We start from the raw sequence: 20,366 nt of genomic DNA on the forward strand, positions 1-20,366 counted from the left end.
GACAAAAATGCTTAAATGTGTTCCCTTTTTCTTTTTAAAGATTTACTTTATATTAAAAAGCAAAATACACACATTCAAGAAAATTTAGAGAACATGAAAAAGAAAAACTGACAACATTATTGGAAAAAAATAGATTTACACTAGGTAAGAGCTTGCTGGCACCTCAGGGATCATTTAAGCCAATGCTTGTCTTAACAGCAAAGAAAGCTGACATCTGGAGCACTTAAGTGATTTGCCCCCTTACCCCTTTGTTAAAAAGGCAAAACGGCTCCCTTCATGCTCCCATTAAATGTCTGAATTTATTGTCAATATCAAATGAAAGGAGAAAATACAAAAAATATATGTATTTTGTACTACATGGCCTTAGGTATCTGCAAAGTGGTTACTTTTGAATACTTCAAACAGTTGAATCCTTCAAGACCTAAATGCAATACTTCAATTAGGGGGTTCCCCTATTCTTTCAAGTAGAAATATTCCTATCAAGATCCTTTGCTTTGGACACAAAGGAACAACAAACTAAGTGGTAACTCTGGGGTAATGTATTCCAACCTGTTTGGTTACCTGGGTCATATATGACAGAATAAAATAAAGCTTTCTTAATTTTGTAACTCTGGTCTGTCTGAGGACCCTGCAGTTTATGCTGTACCTGCTCCTAAGGGACTGTCCATCCTCTTCGCTCCTCCAAACCTCACATACACCACCCAGATGCCACTCAGCACACTGGGCAGCCGAGGCTGCTAAGGGAAAGACTAGGACATAATAATTTATAGATTAAGGGCTCCCTAAGCAGATCCCAGAAGGGACCGGGAGTAGCCAGCTCAGCTTAGTTATGGTTCCGGCTACAGTCCATTCTAAGTTACTAGAGCTTTGGCTTATAACAAGATGCTTAACATAAGGCTACTTTGCCTAACTTCATCCAATCATGTTCTTCATGGGCTCCCTGTGTGCAGCTGGGATGCTTTTCTCTGATAAAATAAGCTGTTCCACTGATATCACTGAGAGCACGAATCACCAAATCTACCCTAGCCAACTCTTAATATTAAAGGATTCGAGGGGAAACTGGTTCCATTTTTGGATCAACCTGGAATGTCAGTCAATACTGAAAGTAAAGATGATGACAGAGAGCTGCCTGGGATAAACTGGATTTCATTCTCCAGAGCACAAAAAGCAGGCTCCGGAGACTCATGCATAACACCCACCCACCATCCCTCAGACACGGCCCCCGGGGGGCTGCTTTGTGGCAGCAGGGAAGGAACGGTGGGACAGGGACACCTGCAGGATGTAGGGAGAAGGGGCCCTCGGACTCAGATGCGTCTGGTGCCCTGGATGAGAGACAGTGGGTCCCTTCTCCTGGTGCTGGAATGAGGGTGCAGGACCGCAAGCCGCACTTGCCACCTCCAGTCGAGCTACAGATTCTCTGCACCAGGTGGCAGACCTGAGATCTTTTGAAAGTGCAACCCGGTTGCTTCCGTGAAAGAGCGCCCCGTGTTTACCCCAGGCAGGTACTTTCGGCTCTGTCTCAGGGTCTTCCTTAGTGGCCGGTCAAGCTCTTGGGCCGAAGCGCCCATTTCTCTGATGCTGTCAAAATACGGATGCTGCAACAGCTGTTCACATGTCCATCTCTCAGCAGGATTCATGTGGAGGCAGCTCTGCAAGAACAGAAAAGTCCTTGGTCTTACTTCTTTAAAACTGTGTTAACTTATTAAGATCATTTTTTTGTTCTTGAGAGGTCAAACCCATGGGTTGGGAACAGGAAGGGGAGAAATTAGGAAAAAAAAAAAACCCCACACCAATTGTGATTTGAGTTCCTTCCACAATTACTTCTAAGTGGATAATCACATAATAAGTAAATAAATAGTTTCTAGAAATAGTAACCAAAAATCATTGTCTTCACCTTGTTCTGTTGTGGAGGCAGTTGGTGCTCTGCCCTGAGGGAGTAGGATATGATTTTTGAGTTTGCCTCAGTATCCAACTGGAATAATCCACTTAACCAGTTTGGTCCCTTGTGTACACTTTGTAAAAATACAGGTTTTTATTTAAAAAATAAGACCTACATGTGGTAAAAATTAAAATTCATACGCAATATAGCCAAGTCTCCTCAGCACTCTAGTTCTTCCGTTCCCCCTTCCAGATTCAGCTTCTCCTTTTTCTCTGGTATATTCTTCCAGAAATACTCTATGCATTACAGCATACATATGCACGCATGGAAGGAGAGGCATAATATACATGCCTTTGTATTACATCATTCTTAACTATTTGCATTAAGTAGGCCAGAAGGCTCATACTTGGATAGATTAAATCTCACAATTATATACCCCAAGGAACTGTCTCAATTTTTTTATTATATTATAAATGCGTCAGTAAATGTATTAAACACTTTGAAATGGGTGGGGCATGGATTGTAACTTGCAAATGTTTTACTTGGTACCTGATTTAACATAAGGGCTATATAGGTCTGAAAAATCAAAGTTTTAAAATCAAAGCCTACTTCAAATATACTGGGGGGGGGGCGGAGTGGGGAGGGATGGACAGCTCTTTGTGTCCATGGGTTCTACACCCATGCTTTAATAAAACCACCTTTTTTACACCAAAACAAAACAAAAAAGTATAATAGGCTATTTAAATGGATCCTATGGGGCAACCCCCTGGGGTCCCCTTTCTCCTTGGGAGCTTTGTACTATCACTTGGCTATCGCTCAATAAACCTTGCTTTGCTGCCAGCACCCGCATCCCCCCCCCCCCCCGCAAATAAATAAATAAATGGATCCTATGGCCCAACATTTTTTGAAGAAAAGGATCTTTTTGTAAAACAAGTACTATCCATCTGAAGTGTCTATTTTCTGTAAACTAGACTTCAAGTACAAAAGGTTGGGTTTCTTTAAAGTGAAAAACACCTACAGATGTTTTCATTGTAACTGAATGTGAATAAAAATTGAAAGTATTTATACTTCTCAAAGGAAAAGCTTAATTCTCAAAGGAATGCTTTTCCATTCATTGAGTGACAGAAATCATTCAGACACCGCCCCACCCTCTAACACCAGCTACTGCGTACTTCCTGGTCGCCATGATTTTACCTTTAAGAGCCCCAGGGCAGGAAAAGAGATGTTTGGAAATTTTAATTCAAGTGACTCCTGTTTTAAAAAGAAGAAAAGAAAGGGGGGTTTTATTTACAGCGGGCACTGAAAGATAAGGTGACCTCAGATCAGTGTCTCCAGAGTGAATGAAGCAACTTCCGGGCACCTTCCTCCCCTACTCCACCCTCTGCTCACCCACCTCCCCGCCTGAACAACCTCCTGCTGCCTGTTTCACAAGCTCCTTCTCTCTCCACCTCCAAACTTCTTTTCCAAATTTTCCTCCTCACCACTCCCTTCACTTCCCAAAGTCCTGACGCAGGGAGCACCTTATGAGGGAACATTAATTAATGAGAGAAAAAAACCCACTTGTGAGGCAACTGTTGTTTCTTTTCTGTGGCCTCAATTTCTGTAATTTGCCTTTCCTCAGAACAATTTTTGGCATTTATATTGGCATTTAAAAGAGGCCCCGGTTTTTGCATTTATTGACAGTTACATAAAGGAAGCTTCAAAATAGATTTTTTTTCCCCCTACCTAGGTGAACAGATGCTTCTAGGTCTTTCTGGAATAAACACTGTTTTCTCCTCCCACAAGAGCCTGCTGTTTCCCTATTCATCTCACTGTTTAAAGAGTCTCCCGGGCAGACATTTCATCAATCTCCCTTTGGCCATATAAGGCTATTTTGCTTCAGTCACATGCTGGAGACAATCGGGAATAACAAGCACTATAAAGCAGGAGGAATGCCGAATGTCAGGCGGACAGACCAGCCAGTCACAGAGAGACACCACTAACAGAGGCTAATTAAGGAGGGCAGCTGGAGCGCAGGGCAAGGATAAAAAATGACAGTTGTGAGCCCGAGGCTGGAGTGACTGGCCAGGCTCATCTAATGAAATACGACTCTGGGTGCTGTGCCCAGAGTTCTTTTGGACGGGGAATCAGCCCCCAAACCACCGAATTCCCACTGCGCACTTACAATCACTGATAAGGGTAAGAGATAAGAGCCTCAGTTTTGGAGTTCCCTTAAGATCACGGGGAAAAAAATCTTACAGCAGATTTGTATTAGAACCTTGAAAGGAGTCTCCCTCGCCCCCCTTAGCTTCATTATTTCTCTTGTTGGGGCGCCTGGGTGGCTCAGTGGGTTAAGCATCTGCCTTTGGCTCAGGTCATGATCTCAAGGGGCTGGGATCAGTCTGCATCGGGTTAGCTGATGGGCGGGGAGCCTCCTTCCCTTCTCACTCCTCCCGTTGTGTTCCGTCTCTCACTGCATCTCTCTCTGACAAATAAATAAATAAGAAATCTTAAAAAGAATTCTCTTGTTGTTTCTGCATGTTAAACCTAAGCACTGCTGGGGACTGACAGGGCATTGCTGACACTGAGCTCTGCTGTCTCAGCAGCAAGGCCTGGGATGAGGCTGGCCTGGTGGCCGAGATAGGAGGGCCCATCCTGTTGGCTTCGGCCTGGCCTCGCTGGTTTCCCAAGCGCAGAAGCCCGAAGGCCTCCCTCCCGCAGGGAGAATGACCGGCGGAGGGACTGGGGCACAGATGTTCCAGCCAGGCAGGCAGCCCCCGCATTGTGTCTTCCTGTGTTTCTGTCAACAGGAAATCCCCTGCAGGACTGCCTCTGGGAAACTTTGAGAAGCTTTTTACGTTTATAAAGCCTGCTTTGTTTCTGGGTCTTTACTGGTAGACAAGCAAGCAGGAAATCACTAAGTGACATTTAGTGTGGAACTGGGAATGTCCAGATCATGAGGGAGCCAGCTGGGTCACCTCCCATATGCCAGGTGTCACTCCTGCTTCTCCGTCCCAGCATGCTCCCAGCATGACCCACTTTTCCTGTTCCTAGGGGTGCAGGGGCAGGAGGCAGTGGGGACGGTGAAAGCCTCCAACTGTGGGACAAGCCAAGAGGTTGGGCTCAAATGGAACTTGACAGAACTTCCATCTGGAGACTGAGCAATCAGAGCCTTGGTTTCAGTTTGAAAATGTCTTCCTCAGACAGTAGAAATCATGATTTCACAAACCTTAACTGTGCTCTGAAATATTTTTTGATTATAATATAGGTTCATCAGAGGACATTCAAAAAATATTAAAAAAAACAAAGAGAGAAAGAAATCACACCACCACGAAGAGATACTCACTGTTAATATTTTGGTATGTGTCCTTGCTAACCATGTATTTCATGAATGTAAAAAGCTCTGTATGATTTTCCAGAAGTTGTCATGTTATTTTATATTTATATATGTAAATACATGTATATATGAATTGTGTATTTATTAAACATGTATTAAAGTTTTTGTCAAATTATATATACTGTCTTATAACCTTTTTTTTTTCATTTAGCAATACACCATGGACTTTATATTTTCAGGTGAATACATATAAATCTATTTTTACTAGCTCTGTGATATTTCTATTGTAAGAATATACCATAACTTATTTAATGAATCCCCTACTGATGGGACACTAAAGGAAATAATTTCTATAAAGGATGCCACATATTGGGGCACCTGAGTGGCTCAGTGGGTTAAAGCCTCTGCCTTCGGCTCAGGTCATGATCCCAGGGTCCTGGGATGGAGCCCCGCATCGGGCTCTCTGCTCAGCAGGGAGCCTGCTTCCTCCTCTCTCTCTCTCCCTCTCTGCCTGCCTCTCTGCCTACTTGTGATTTCTGTCAAATAAATAAATAAAATCTTTAAAAAATATATGCCACATATTTACGCCTCGTCTCATGGTTTCACTGCAATAAATTCTTGAAAGCAGGTTAAGAGTATGCACAAATTTTTTAGTTTTAAAAGATGAGTATTTTCTCCACCTTGGCCATGGAGGACAGATACCAGAATGAGGCTGGCCAAGGAAGTTCATCACCGCCATGGTCTGGGCAGTAAGAATACGGTAGAGTAGGGGACTTGGGCAATGCTGGATTTTCTTGGACAACTCATTGTGTGAGCTACCTATCGCTTCAGCTGCTGAAAATGATGACTGATCAGGTGAGGTTAGGACAGGCAGCTCTGCATTCCTGTCCAGCATGCTGGCTAGCCTCTGCTCTCAGCAACTTCTAAATTCTCACTGAAGGCTAGGGTCTGCTCGCCAATCTACCCCACTTTTCTTTTTCACGTTGAGACTCACTTTCCAGTGCAGAGTGGGCCCTGGGGCTCAGGCAGGTAAGTAACTACTAACGTCCAGTTAGCCTGCAACTCCCTGTGGAAAGAGAATCATCACCATTCACACCCCTGGTAACCTTCGCCCTGACTTGCCAGGCGCTTTCCAAATCAGGTCACTCACCATATCTTCAGGGTCTGGAATTTTCACCCCACTGAAGTACTGATTTGTGCTAAATACTTGTTGGTGCCTAGGAATGAGATCTCCTTTGAACAAGAAGAAAGAGGCGGGTAAAATGAGACTGGTTAGCAAGTTAGCAAATACGGTTTCTCTCCATTATGCTGTGAATCTGCCTATAACCAGTGAAGGCTGTAGTCTGCTCTTCCGGGGAGAGGGAGGAACTGAGGCAGCCCTCCCCAGCATGTCCTGGGACCTGAGGGGTCGAAGCCCTCTGTCAGGTGGATACTGAATGCTATGAGGCCATTGCCCCTCAAGGACTCACAGTGTACTGAGGGAATCCAAACAGCTCAGAAGCACATCCACACACACACAAACAAAATAATGTCTTTTTAAAAAATAGCCAAAGTGCAACAAGTACAAAGCAAAATCATATTCATTGAGTTATGATGGGTCAATATACAAGTGTATTGGCTTAGCACTTAGAATAGTGCCTGTTAACAAATAGTTTGAGGAAAGAAGGGAGGGAAGGAGGAAGAGAGGAAAGAAGGAAGAGGGATGAAAGGAGAGAAGGATAAGAAAAGGGAGGGAAGGATGGATGGGAGGAAGGGAAGGAGGAAATCATGGAAGATCTTCTAGCTAGAAGGAATGCATTTCCAAATGGGAACCACCTTTTCTTCTTTCATCAAATAGTAATTACTTGGAAATCCCATTTTATCTACTGCTTGGAAAGCTCTTACAATATGAATCAATGAAACAAAAGGAACATTTCTATATTCTGGAGGGTTATGTGAGGCTCACCCTGCCCACGTGTCAGCCCAATCAGTTAAAATCACCCTTGTGTAAAATTCTAGGGATATTACACGTGAAGAGGAATTTTGTTCAGAGATTATCAGGAGATATGCAGCAGGGCACCCCTGGGGCACACCCAGGCCCCTTGCCAAAGCAGAGTGGACAACAAAAGCCTCCCAACCAGGGCCCCAGAAATGCTGTCACTGGACTGGAGTTCCTAATTTTCCTGATTTGTTTTGAAACTTAACCACCTTGTAACTCAAATCCAGAAGCTGCTGTCTTGCCCCATTTTGTACAAGTGGCCAAAATATACTCTCTCCTGACTTTTGCCCCAGATCCCAGCGAGCTTCATCATGAGTACACTGCTTGTGCCTTAGTAACTCTCTCCCATCAGAGCGCTAGAAGCAGGGGATGAGAAGAGGGTGACCTAAAATCACTGGGAGAAACAGCAAAGGAATGCAGATTGAATCTGGAAGCCCTCCCAGGTGCCTTACAGGTCACTCAGAAAACGTGCCAGTGAGTACTTACTGCCTGCTGCGCGCAGACATTGGTGGAGGACAGAGTGAAATCTAAGACATGACCTCACCCTCAGGAGGCTGACTGTATCCTTGGGAAGAGAAAAGCACGAGAGGAGACTGGGTGAGGGCAGGTGCTACAAGAGTTTAGAGGAGGAAGTTTGCTTTAAACTGGGGAGCGGTAGCTAAACTCCCTGACTTTTTTTTTAGTTTGTTTTTTTTTTTTTTTCTTATTTGAGAGAGACAGTGAGAAGGTGAGAGAGGGAGAGCAAGAGCCCAGGAGCAAGGGAGGGGGAAGTGCAGGGGACAGAGAGTGGGAGGAGGAAGGGCAGGGGGGAAGGGCAAGGGGAAGGGCAGGAGAGGGAGAAAAGGAAGGGGGACTAGAAGGTCAGGGGGAAAAGCGGACTCCTCAGTGGGGAGCGGGGAGCCCAATCTGGGGCTCAATCCTGGGACCTCAGGATCATGACCTGACCCGAAGGAAGACTCTTAACCAACTGAGCCATCCAGGTGTTCCGAACAGCCTGACTTTTGAAGGGGGCAGTCACTGCTTATACAACTTTCATCCATCCCTCTCCAAGTCTCTCTTCTCCTCCCCTTCCCTCCCTCTGCCATCATACCTCAAGAGTAGAGAGAAAGAGGACAAGGGTGACACCAGAAGATCCAGCCCTTCTTCCTCACCCATAGAAGGTTTAGAATCTTCTACAGCGTCTGAATGATTCAATCTAGCCTGGCAGGCTAGAGTGAAGGATCGCCAAAGAATGAACTATCATATCATAACAAATGAAATAGAATACAGTTTCATTCTGTAAATTGCTAAGCCCTTCATCCAAACTATATGGAAGAGAGAACCTTGCATCTTTTTGGACAATTAGTATGTATTCACAATCGTTAATTCTTTTTATCAAAACAAAGGTGGACACATTTTTTTTTTTTTTTTTAAGTAATGTCTATGCCCAACTAGGGCTCAAACTCATGACCCTGAGATCAAAAATCACATGTTCTAGTGACTGAGGCAGCCAGGAGTCCTCAAATGTGGACCTTTAACAGAATTATTTAAACAAAAGTTCTAGAGGACCCCTCCTTTGTAACTGTACAAGGCACTGAATGAGACTGGGAACTTGGCTCTGTCCTGTACTGATGGAGGTAAAACTATTGTTTCCCAAAAAGCATCACAAAAACACCACTTACCCAAGGTCTTCCTGATCAGATATAGCTGATCCACATCTGATTTTCCCGGCCACAGAGGCACCCCTGAGAGCAGCTCCGCAAAGACACAGCCAATTGCCCAAACATCTACTGGGGGCCCATACTGTGTGTCCCCCACCAAGAGTTCAGGGGCGCGGTACCACCTGGTGGCCACGTAGTCTGTGTAGTAGTCACTTGGGCCAGCTGGGCAGCGATCGCACATGGAAAACAGACACAACAATGAAAGACTGGAATCAAAACTGGAAGGGGGAAGACCTAAGAAATCAAGTTCGTGCCCCATCTTGTGGCTTTTCTAAATCAATGGTTCTCAATACTGAGGTTGCATGTTCAAATCACTTGGAATTTAGTATTTGTTAAATCACTAATCCTTGGGTCCCATCTCAATCCAATGAGACCAGAAGAATAACTCTTCTCTAGAAGAGCCTGGGGAGGTATCAGTGGAGTTTTATAGTTATAGCTTACAGTTCCCCCAGATGATTCTAATCTGTAGTCAAAGCTGAAAACCACTCTTCTAAAATAGTACTTCTTGCTTCTCAGAAGTACTATTTTAGCAAAAAAAAAAAAAAAAAAAAAGTAGCGACGAGGAGAACAACATACTTTTTTAATAACCTCTTTACTGTGGTATAATTTACATATAGCATACATTTTTAAAACACTATATGCATCTACATGTTTTCAGTAATTAACGGAATTGAAACTTAGGGCAAGCTCAAGCCCAAAATATATAAAAACCAGCTTTCCACAGCATCTAGAGCCTTTCTCATATAAAGAATCTTTCTGTCTTTTACAATCACTTAAGGAAACATTGATACTCACTCAGAAGTCGAGCAAATCCAAAGTCACAGAGCTTAATCACTGAATGTTTTGTGATGAGGATATTTTCTGGCTTCACATCTCTATGTATGCACTAGTCATAAAAAAAAAAAAACAGATTATCAAGGAGCAACTATAATATAGGAGATAAATATAACTCATGAATATTTAGCAGATCCTGGCAAAATCATTAAAACCTCTGACTGGCCTTTTGGATAAAAAGTTGCAAAAGAGGAGACTAAAATAAATCTAGTACCATACTCATTATGGCCTGAGTCATCCCAAATTCCTAAAGGGCCCAAAAGGACCAAAAAGGAAGAAAGGAAAAATGACAAGTAGGATAGCCAGATAAACAACAAAGTTTTTAATATAAGTATACCCCCCCCATGAAGTCTTTGGGACACACTTATACCAAAAAGTTATGACTCTTTATCTGAAATTCAAGTTTAACTGGGTGCCCTATACATAATCTGGTAATCCTAGAGCAAAGGGAAAACATGAAAAAGCTCTGGGTGAGGCCTGCATCAGGGCTGTTGGAGCTGCGAGTTGATGCATAAGCAGAATTCACAGTTCAGTTGTTTAACTGAGAACAGGACACAGTCCGCCGGGTAAACAGGACAAGCCCTGGGTCTGCTGAGATAAGCGAGGGAAGAGAAGGGCGGGAATCAGGAGCCTGCCAAGGGACCTCCCTTCCAGCTCTTGACATTCCTCCTGACAAGATAAACAAGGGGAGGCAGCGCTTAGCCTCTGGGGAAAGTCACTAGATGTCAGCTCTGTCCCACACACAAGAGTTCTTAGAGCTCTATCCACCCCCACGGGATGTGGCCCCCACTCCATAATTTAGACTCAAATCACCTGTGGTTTCCAAACCACAGCTGATACTGTTTAACAGGCTAATGTTAGAAGAGTTTATGAGTCTTCACATGATTTTCTTATTAAATAACAATTCTCTTGGCAGAGCACAAATCAACAACCTAATTAAAGATTACATAAAAATAACATTTGGGTCAAAATCCCATTCGGGATTCCTAATAATCCTTGCTTCTTCCAAGCCAGTTCCTATCTGGAGAAGAATGTTGGATCCCCTTGCATTCTGAGAGACCCTCTTTGGCTTGCCGCTGAAACCCTGGGGTATTCTGGACTTTCTACAGTTTGGATAGAGGTTCTTCTTGGGCCTGGCCTGGTTCTCCCTCGAAAGGACTTTCAGGGCGAGAGATCAGTGTCAGTGTTTCCCCAGGGTTTTTACTATTCTGGAAAATTTGGGGGAGAGACAATTTCTGAATTATTCTATTACTATCTGTCTGGTTCTCAGCAATTAATGGCCCCAAGATCACCATTCCTCTACCCCTGGCTTTGCATATTCCTATAAACAGTACACCCATGAATATCATGATGACAGATGGTCAGAGGGACTTGTAGGCAAGAATGTGTTCCTACTCTGTTCTGAGAATTCTTCACAAGTTTCTATACCCAACCAGAGCTTCGGGAACTCTCTGGAGAACTTCGGGTATGTGTTGTATTTGTCTTCAGTGTCTCCGATTTTCCTCACTGGGGCCTTTCCTCACTTGCTCCCCTGTCTTAAAACCTGCTTTCAGGAAAGTGCTAACCCTCACTTGCTATAAACAGCAAGATAAGTTGTCCATGGTCCCTGGGATCCATGCGTTTTGAAGAGGGTTGAAGCCTTCAGCTAGGTGGAGACTCCAAAGGGAGAAGGGTTGGCTGCTTTCATATTTTCTACTACTAGGAAGGCAGCTTCAGGAAAACATCACTTAGAACAGCCCACAGCAGGGGCTTCAGCTCCCACCAGCTAAACTGACTCAGATAGTAGATGAGATGACATAGTGCAGCAAGTCGCCCCAGTGGCCAAAATGAAGGTCTAATATGGGTGTTTGGCCTCTGAGCACAGGGAGTGGACACTGTCATTCTGGAGGGAGCAGCCGCCTTCCCAGCACCTGTGGCGTCTCACCTCCTGGGCAGCAGCCCACCAAGCCCCCCACCCAGCCTGCCTCTGGTGTCCAAGGTAAGGGCTGCTATGCTCCAGACTTGGCACTCATATCTCACCAACACAGACAGCAACATTTGGGCATGGTGCCTGGGACTCCGCCTACTGTGACTCCACAGGCATGAGCCCATTGGGGTTCCCCCCCACTCCCCAACTTGAGAGCACTGTTGGGGTGCCAGACCAATGCAGACTCCAACAAGTGAAATGGGGTTCTACTTTAAATCTGAGTCACGTCTCATCCATATAAATCTACAAATACTTTCTTAACATCACAAAAACACATCTTTTCTGTAACCTGAAGAAGAAAGAATGGCTAGGTTGGCATTTTTAGCCTCTCCGGACCCCGACCAGGCTTCAGAAGGCTTGGGCGAAAAAGCATATCCGCAAAAGTAGGATATAAACTGTGCAAAGGCTCTACCTCGGCTTAAGGGCAGCCTTCGGATTTTTCAAGGATGATCATGAGACTTACATCGTGTTTATGGCAAAAATTTACAGCTTGTAATGTCTGCCAAGTTATGCTCTTCACAAGATGTTCTGGTACCCTAATAAAAATAAAGAAGCAACACAAACACATTCTTTAGTGTAGCCATGGAATTCAGCTCAAAAAAAGAAAAAAAAAGTTTAGGAGTGACACATCCAGTCATCTAACTCAGAGCATCATGGAATGTGAAGGACACGGGCTCAGCACACTGCTGGGTTCTAGGGACTGCGAGGTAAGGGCGAGGTGAACATCTCCTTCTACAGGAAGGGACCGTGAAGACTCATGGGGGTTTCCGCAAGTCTTTATGACACCTACCTCCACCACCTGTGATGCCACGGGAAACCCGCCTGCTAACTTGAACTCCACTTTCACAAGGAGCTTTTGGTTGATGGAAAGTTAGTTCATATACAGCAAAAGAGGTGTTGCTCTTTTTTATTTTTATTTTGTATTTTTCAAGTTGCCCCAAACGGATGCCTTGAGACAGAATTCATTTTTTACACATGGGTACATGGTTTGTCCATAATCCCCAGGAAGCATTTTTTTGCAGGTGATGAAGATTTTACTGCTGATAGGGAAGAGGTTTACCTCGAATGCCATGTGACAGAGTGTATAATGATTAAAAACCTCACATAGGGGGGTGCCTGGGTGGCTCAGTGGGTTAAAGTCTCTGCCTTCGGCTAAGTCAGGGTCCTGGGATTGAGTCCCTCGTCAGGCTCTCTGCTCCTCAGGAAGCGTGTCTACTCCCCTCCACCACCCGCCCCGCCCCACCGCCACAGCTTTCTGCCTGCCTCTCTGCCTACTTGTGATCTGTCTGTGAAATAAATAAAAACTTAAAAAAACAAAAAACAAAATACCTCACATAGGCATCTTGGTTCTTTCCTCACGTTGCTTCTCTCTGGTAGCTAGCTGCATCCACTGGCCCCATCTTTCTGCCCTGTCCTCTACCACAGCGTCTAAATGTGATCCCGCTGCTCCTGGCACTTCTTCCCTGACGTGCGGCTTAGACAACTAGGGCAACCAACAGCCCCAGCAGATCCTTCACGTGAATTAGAAAAAGGCACGTCTTCTTTTTTTTTTTTAATATCTGTTTTTTAAAATTAACATGTAATGTATTATTTGTTTCAGGGGTACAGGTCCATGAATCATCAGTCTTACAGCACTCACCATAGCACAGAGCACTCACTAATTCACAGTACTCACCATAGCACATACCCTCCCCAGTGTCCATTGCCTCTTCTGGGAGCATTTAAAAAAATACACTGGGCAATGAGTGAAATGGCTAGAGAGAGCACATTTATTTTTAGAGCCCCTCTCCCAAGCAGGACTTACTGTTTTTATGAATCTATTAAACTATTGGAGGTATGGTCCTCAGCCAGAACTCATAAGTAAACCAGGGAGGTAACTCTGGAGTAGTTGTGTTAAGGTGACCTAAACAAGTCACTTCTAGGCTCTGGGAGGGGCCCTGGGGCCACTGTTGTCACAGACCAGATGTCCAGGAAATCCTCTCAAGAAGATCAGAGGATGGGCCAATGTGGAGGAAATGAAGAGGCCACTGCCAGGAAGAAGAGAGGGGACATTTCTGGACCAGAACCATGTCCCTGGGCTTGGAGTTGCCTCTCTCCAACTTCTCTCCCTCATCCTAACGCCGCAGAGGTACGATGCTAGGAAAACCCACCTGTTTAGAAAGAAGGCCTCGAAAAATACAACTAAGAGGAGGACATTCTAAGGAAAATGCTTCCCTCCAGGCTCCACTTTTTGTCCAGAAAAAAAATGGAACATATTTTGATTATTTAATGACTTAAAGATTAAGGTTATCAGTGCTAGGACACTTTAGTCTCTAAAAACATATCCCAAAAGAAATTATGCAAAAGGAGTATTTAAAAGTAAATTATAATAGCATATTAGCAATGCTTGTCTAAGGCTGAGCACATTATGACACAACCCTCAAACATCAAAACCCCCCAGCATCATCCTGAGTTAACAACTCACTTCTTTACACTCCATTCCTTCTCTGAAAAGCCTTCTCTGAAAGGCCTCAGACTCTAAGATCCATTTTAGCAGATGATGATAGGAGCCAAGTTTTTCATTGCCAAAGAAAGGAGTACAAATGTGGGAAGGGAGAAAAATAGAATCTGTTCGGTAGTGTTGGGCTGGAATTGGGTATACACATATGTACAGAGGGTGCTGGGCAGGAAGCGGCTCATTCTTCGGTGGGATGCTCCAGGAAGCTTCTCTGCTTAAGTCAACATCTGAAGTATGGTGACCAGATTTGTGCTATAAGGAGAATCTTCAGGATTTTCTGAGAGATTGGATATAAGAGACAGAGAGGAATCAAGGAATGACACCAAGGTTTTTAGCTTGAGTGGCTGGTAGATGATGGGGCACTTTCCGGAGGGGAATACTGATAGGGGAGCTGGTTTTTAGGCGGGAAGAGTGGATATATTGAGTTGCTTATCGGACATCCAAAGGATATTCTGGGTGAGCTGTTCTGAATTCACAAGGAAGGTCAAGCTGGAAATATAAATTTGGGAAGCATGAGCCTATGGATGGCATTTGGAGCCAGAGGACCGGATAAGCCGCTTAAGGAGTGAATACAGCAAACGAAGAGAAGGTCAAAGTCCTGAGGCCCTACAACAGTTAGAGGTCAGAAGGCAGAGAGGGGTTCAGCCAAAGACTGAGGATGAGCAGGGAGGAAAGCAGGGCGACACTCAGGAAAAAGTGTTATCTGAGCCAACTGAAGAAAGTATTTTAAAGGACTTCTGGATTAAGATGGTGGATTGAGCAAACCTATCTAATTGTACTCCCTCTCCAAACCTGACTGCAGCTACACTGAGAGATTTTTTTTTTTTTTCCCCAAAACAAAAATGCTACATAGCCTGAGAGAACAAGAGAAAAGCTAATAGCAACACATTTTGGAATCTGGAGAATTGGTAGATGAATGAAAACTGACAATACATCCTGGAATATTAAAACCTAAGCCTGAAGAGAGGAATATGGGAGACCAACCAATTTATCCCAAAGAATCCTGCAAAGGGGCAGAAACCAGCAGCCAAGATTCTATGGAAGCGGGAGGGAAAGAGTGTAGAAAATCTGCTCTGGAAACCATCAAATCCCTAGATCCCTTCCCCTACTCTATTCCAATAGGAAGCACTCTTCCCCCTACCTAGTAGAAGGCTGAAGTTTTGTTTTCTGGAGAGTGTAAAATGGAGGACATTTGGTACAGCTGAGATTGTGGATACTGTTCCAAAAACAGAGGATTAAATGATTATGTACATACTAACTGCTGAATGCTGAGGGTCCCCAGCCCTCTTCCCTCACTGGCTTCTGACAAACCATACTTCACTTTCAAAGGAAAAGACAGAAAGACTTTTGGGGGGGAAGTTTGGAGGAAAGATATGAAAATTCTGATGTTGGGGTTCCCCAGCAAATGAACCAGCCAGCTAGCCCCACAGTGAAACCCAGAGCTTCCAACAGCATCCGACTCTTAACCATGGGCACAAAACCAAAGACTATATACAAGGCCCAAGAAAAACCTCAAATGAGAAAGGCAGCGACCAAAACAAACAGAAAAAAGCAACTTAAAAGAAAGAGAAACCATAGAGAGTGAAGAGAACATTAAAAAAAGCAAAAACAAAAACGCCCCCAATATCTTCAGGAAGAAAAAGAAAGCTGTTGAATCCGTGAAATAAGAACAAGATACTATAAAAAAGCAAGAGGACCTGGGACCCACCCTGCCCTAGGCTTGCGGGAGGTGGGGGCTTTAGGATAATCACCTGTGACCCACAAAGAATAACCAGCCCCTATAAAGGAAGTAAGCCATTGAAGATGTCATCCATAGAGATGTTAAAAGGATTTAAGCTCCCTGGTTAGCCTTCTATAAAAGACCAACCCTAAAGGCCAGGTTGGCAACCTTGTCCTGATCCTGTCAGGACCCCTCTCACTCTTGAGAGCTTTTCCTGTATCTTTGCTTAATAAACTTGACTTGCTTGGGCACCTGGGTGGCTCAGTCGTTAAGTATTTGCCTTTGGCTCAGATCATGATCCCTGGGATCAAGCCCCACATCAGGCTCCCTGCTTCGCGGAAAGCCTGCCTCTTCCTCTCCCTCTGCCGCTGCTTGTGTTCCTCTCTCGCTGAGTCTCTCTCTGTCAAATAAATAAATAAAATATTTTAATTAACTAATTAGTTAGTTAATTATTTCTGTTGCTTTACTCACCAAAAAAAAAGCAAGAGAACCACTCAGAGTCCAGAATCCAAATAACCAAAGGCCCAGAACAAGAAAATAGAGAAACCAAAGGCCAGGAAATCAGCAACAAGACAATTCAAATTTTTTTTCTCAGACAGAAGGAGCTTACCAAGTGCCAACACAAGGGAAGAAAAGTAAGGGTGTGATTCTCATAGTTCAGAATTCTGTGAACAAAGAGAGGGTTCCCTAAGCTTCTGGGAATAAAGAAAGAGGACTTCTACTCAAATCTCTGTCTTTTTAAACCTCCCATTCACGGTTTCTGAGGAAGCCCCTGAAGGATACACCCAATCAAAAAGAAGGAAACCATAAAAGAAAATCACTTTGAAACAAAGAACACTGGACACCTGCCACATGGGAGGGAAGTGATGGGAATCTCCAGGAGGATGGGGAAGGGGGATGTCACATGATAACGGCATTCCAGGCCCTGAAAACAGCCCACCCAGACTGGAACAGCCTGATGCAAGAGCAGCCATGTTGAGGGTTATCTTCACCATGCGCTCTGCCTTATATCGTCTCAGATAAATATGAAGATACTCAACCAACAAGAGCTTTGGAGGACTCTGTGTCCATGCCCAAATTCTGAGTGCCAGCTTATGCTTTCCTTGTAGACAATTCCATAAACAAAGGCAAGTTCTAGTCAGAATGCTGTCTGGTGAGTCAAGAATCTTGGGACGAGGGAAAGTAAGCAGTTGGTTGTTGTCATTAGCCTCAGTAGCTAGCTTACACCCATCCCGAAATTAGGAAGGTCTTGACATTAGATAAAACATATACAATCCGTTCAATCTGACAAGCCCAGCAGCCATTTTATCTCTTTGAGGTTGCTTTGCCTGTAAGTTTACCTCTGCCCTGATGGTTTCACAAAATAACTCTCAGAAAACGATCTCCTGTCTCTCCCTTCGAAGACTTTGGGGGAAGGGTATACTGTGACCCTAATGTCCTAATAATAAAATTGAAACGAGAGAAACATAAACAACTGCTGTGTGATAATGAAGAAATCAAACTGATTTTCAAAAACATCTTCTGGTACATGGGAGATGGTAGAGATGAAGAGAGAATACAGATCTCTTTCTGGCATTCTCAACACTTGAACCATCCTTCCTGCTATGGCTCTTCTAATACTTGGGACAGTCCAAGAAGCCAAACCATCAAAATTCACCAAAGCTTCATTTCTCCACAAGGCTACAACAAAACAAACATGGGGAAGGAAGGACTGGCCATGCTCCTAGAGAAATACTATGTTCTTAGGAATTTATCCTATGGAAATATTTATGCACGTGGTAGTTCATTTTAATCTTGTTAGAGATAGATAAAAAGTAGAAACAATCTAAATATTTATCAGTGGGGGACTAAAGAAAGAAACTGGTATATTTGTACAATGGAATGCCACGCAGCCATTTTAAAAATATAAAAGTAGAAATATTTATATTGGGAGACAATTCCTGAATACACTTGAAAAAATACATAACTACCTGATGTGGAATACAATCTATTTAAATACAGCCATGCAAGGAAAAATAATTAGAAAACAATTTCTTAATCTGTGAATTTCACTTATTTCTTTGTTTCTGTGTTCCTTGAAATATTATTGGCACAAACAATATATCACTTGCAATCTAAAAAAGACAGATTTTTTTAGTGTTTTATAAAAGTTATGGAATTCTACTGACAGAATTTGAAAACTTGCAGTATTAACCTTTTCCCACCAGCTGTTGTTTGCACCAACTACATGAGAGTCAGACGTGGACCCAGTAGTATTGGAAAAGAACCAGTGAAGTATTGTTTCTGGTTGTACTTACAGAAGGGTAGAAAAATGAGGAGGGAGTATGGCTAGTCATTTACTAAACTTTGACAGAGGAGAGACCAACAGTTGAAAGAATAATAAGTAAAAAAAAAAAAAAAGAAAGAAAGAATAATAAGTACAAAGTATGTTAAGTTCTGCTGAAGATAAGGAATGGTAATACATTTGTTTTGAAGGCAAATACAAACAACATGAGCCCAGCTCTGGGAATTACAACAGATAACATATTGATGTCACTGTAGCAGGATACATGTTTTGTGGCACAAACTTGCTTGTTGGGAGCAATGAGAATTTGAATCTTCTTCAAAAGCTTTCCAAAGAAGTCCAAGAAGGTACAAATACAATAATAAGGAGATGAATTAGCATCCATTTCAGATTCAAAGTAAAGACAGGTCTTTGAGTCTGATTTGGCAAGAATGATTTTTATTATTTTAATGATTAAAAATTACCGCAGTGATAAATGGAACATGGAGGAAATATTACAAAAAACATAAGTAAAGGGCGCCTGGGTGGCTCAGTCGATTAAGTGTCCGCCTTCTGCTCAGGTGATGATCCTGGGGGTCCTAGGATTGAGTCCCGTGTCTGGGCTCCCTGCTCAGTGGGGATTCTGCTTCTCCCTCTGTCCCTCCCCTCTGCTTGTGCTCTCTCTCTCTCTCAGTTTCTCTCTTACTTGCTCACTTGTTCCCTCTCAAATAAATAAATAAAATCTTAAAAAATAAACAAAATATGGGGCGCCTGGTTGGCTCAGTGGGTTAAAGCCTCTGCCTTCGGCTCAGGTCATGATCTCAGGGTCCTGGGATGGAGCCCCGCATCGGGCTCTCTGCTCAGCAGGGAGCCTTCTTCCTCCTCTCTCTCTCTGCCTGCCTCTCTGCCTACTTGAAATCTCTGTCTGTCAAATAAATAAAATATTAAAAAAAAAAAAACAAAATAAAAAGTATCTATAACAATCATAACTCAAAGTATCACCATTAAAACATTAAGAGTACATCATTTTCCTTTTTTCTATCTCTCTATAAATTCTATGAAAATGAATATGTATTTTTATACAGCATTTGCTTCATTTTTCAACCACTCGCGAACATTTTTCTATTCCAGTGTACTTTTTTTTTTAGATTTTATTTATTTTTTTATTTGTCAGAGAGAGAGAGAGAGAGAGTGCACACACAAGCAGGTTGAGACAGAGAGAGAAGCAGGCTTCCCACTGAGCAAGGAGTTCGATGCGGGACTCAATCTCAGGACCCTAGGATCATGACCTGAGTGAAAGGCAGTGGCCCAACCCACTGAACCACTCAGGTGTCCCAAAGAGGAAGTTGCAGTTCAAGCTGGAACCTTTTTGTTTTTTTTGTTTGTTTATTTAGAGAGAGAGAGTGAGAGAGAGCATGAGAGGGGAGAGGGTCAAAGGGAGAAGCAGACTCCCCGTGTTGCTGGGAGCCCAATGTGGGACTTGATCCTGGGACTCCGGGATCATGACCAGAGCCGAAGGCAGTCTCTTAACCAACTGGGCCACCTTCAATGTACGTTTTACCTATAAGCATGAGTCTTAGCGGCCCCACTATATTCCATTGTAAGGATACACCACAATTTACTTAACTGATCCTCTATTATTGGACATTTCAGTTTTTTTCCAATGTTTTCACTATTAAAAAATCCTTTAACAGTGTGCCTGGCTGACTGTCAGTACAGCAGGCAACTCTTGATCTCAGGATCATGAGTTCATGCCCCATGCTGGGTGCAGAGCTTACTTAAAATATTTTTTAAAAATTAAAAAAGAAAACATAAAAAGTCCTTTAGCAATAAACACTTTTATAACTAAAGTTTAATGCATGTACTCAATTTTCTTTTCATTGTATATTGTTAGAAGTAGAATTGCTTGGTCTAAGATTATGCCTCTAAAGCTTTTATTTTTATTTATTTATTTTAAGACTTTATCTATATGAAAGAGAGAAAAGAGCAGTGGGAAGGGGCAGAGGGAGAGAAAGACAGAGAAGGAGACTCCCTGCTAAGCAGGTAGCCTGACGCAGGGCTGGATCCCAGGACTCAGGGATCAGGACCTGAGCTGAAGGCAGATGCTTAACTGACTGAGCCACCCAGGTGCTCCTCTCTAAGGCTTTTTTTTCCCCTCAGTGTTCCAAGATTCATTGTTTATGTACCACACCCATTGCTCCTTGCAATCTGCA

At 43.3% G+C, this 20,366-nt stretch overlaps 1 protein-coding gene across 3 annotated transcripts in view; it reads right to left on the reverse strand.

Moving 5' to 3' along the window:
* The window catches only part of CDKL1 (cyclin dependent kinase like 1), a 58,705-nt gene that overhangs the window by 844 nt on the left and 37,495 nt on the right, over positions 1-20,366 (reverse strand). For all 3 annotated transcript variants that reach the window (XM_046009548.1, XM_046009549.1, XM_046009550.1), the window contains exons 4-9: positions 12,137-12,209; positions 9,669-9,759; positions 8,835-9,035; positions 6,346-6,428; positions 3,074-3,130; positions 1,494-1,649 (exon numbers count right to left, since the gene is read on the reverse strand). In XM_046009548.1, coding sequence (XP_045865504.1) covers positions 1,494-1,649; positions 3,074-3,130; positions 6,346-6,428; positions 8,835-9,035; positions 9,669-9,759; positions 12,137-12,209 — 661 coding nt within the window. The remainder of the gene's footprint in view (positions 1-1,493; positions 1,650-3,073; positions 3,131-6,345; positions 6,429-8,834; positions 9,036-9,668; positions 9,760-12,136; positions 12,210-20,366) is intronic.

This window comes from Meles meles, chromosome 6 (genome assembly GCF_922984935.1).
Source record: "Meles meles chromosome 6, mMelMel3.1 paternal haplotype, whole genome shotgun sequence".
Taxonomy (NCBI): domain Eukaryota; kingdom Metazoa; phylum Chordata; class Mammalia; order Carnivora; family Mustelidae; genus Meles; species Meles meles.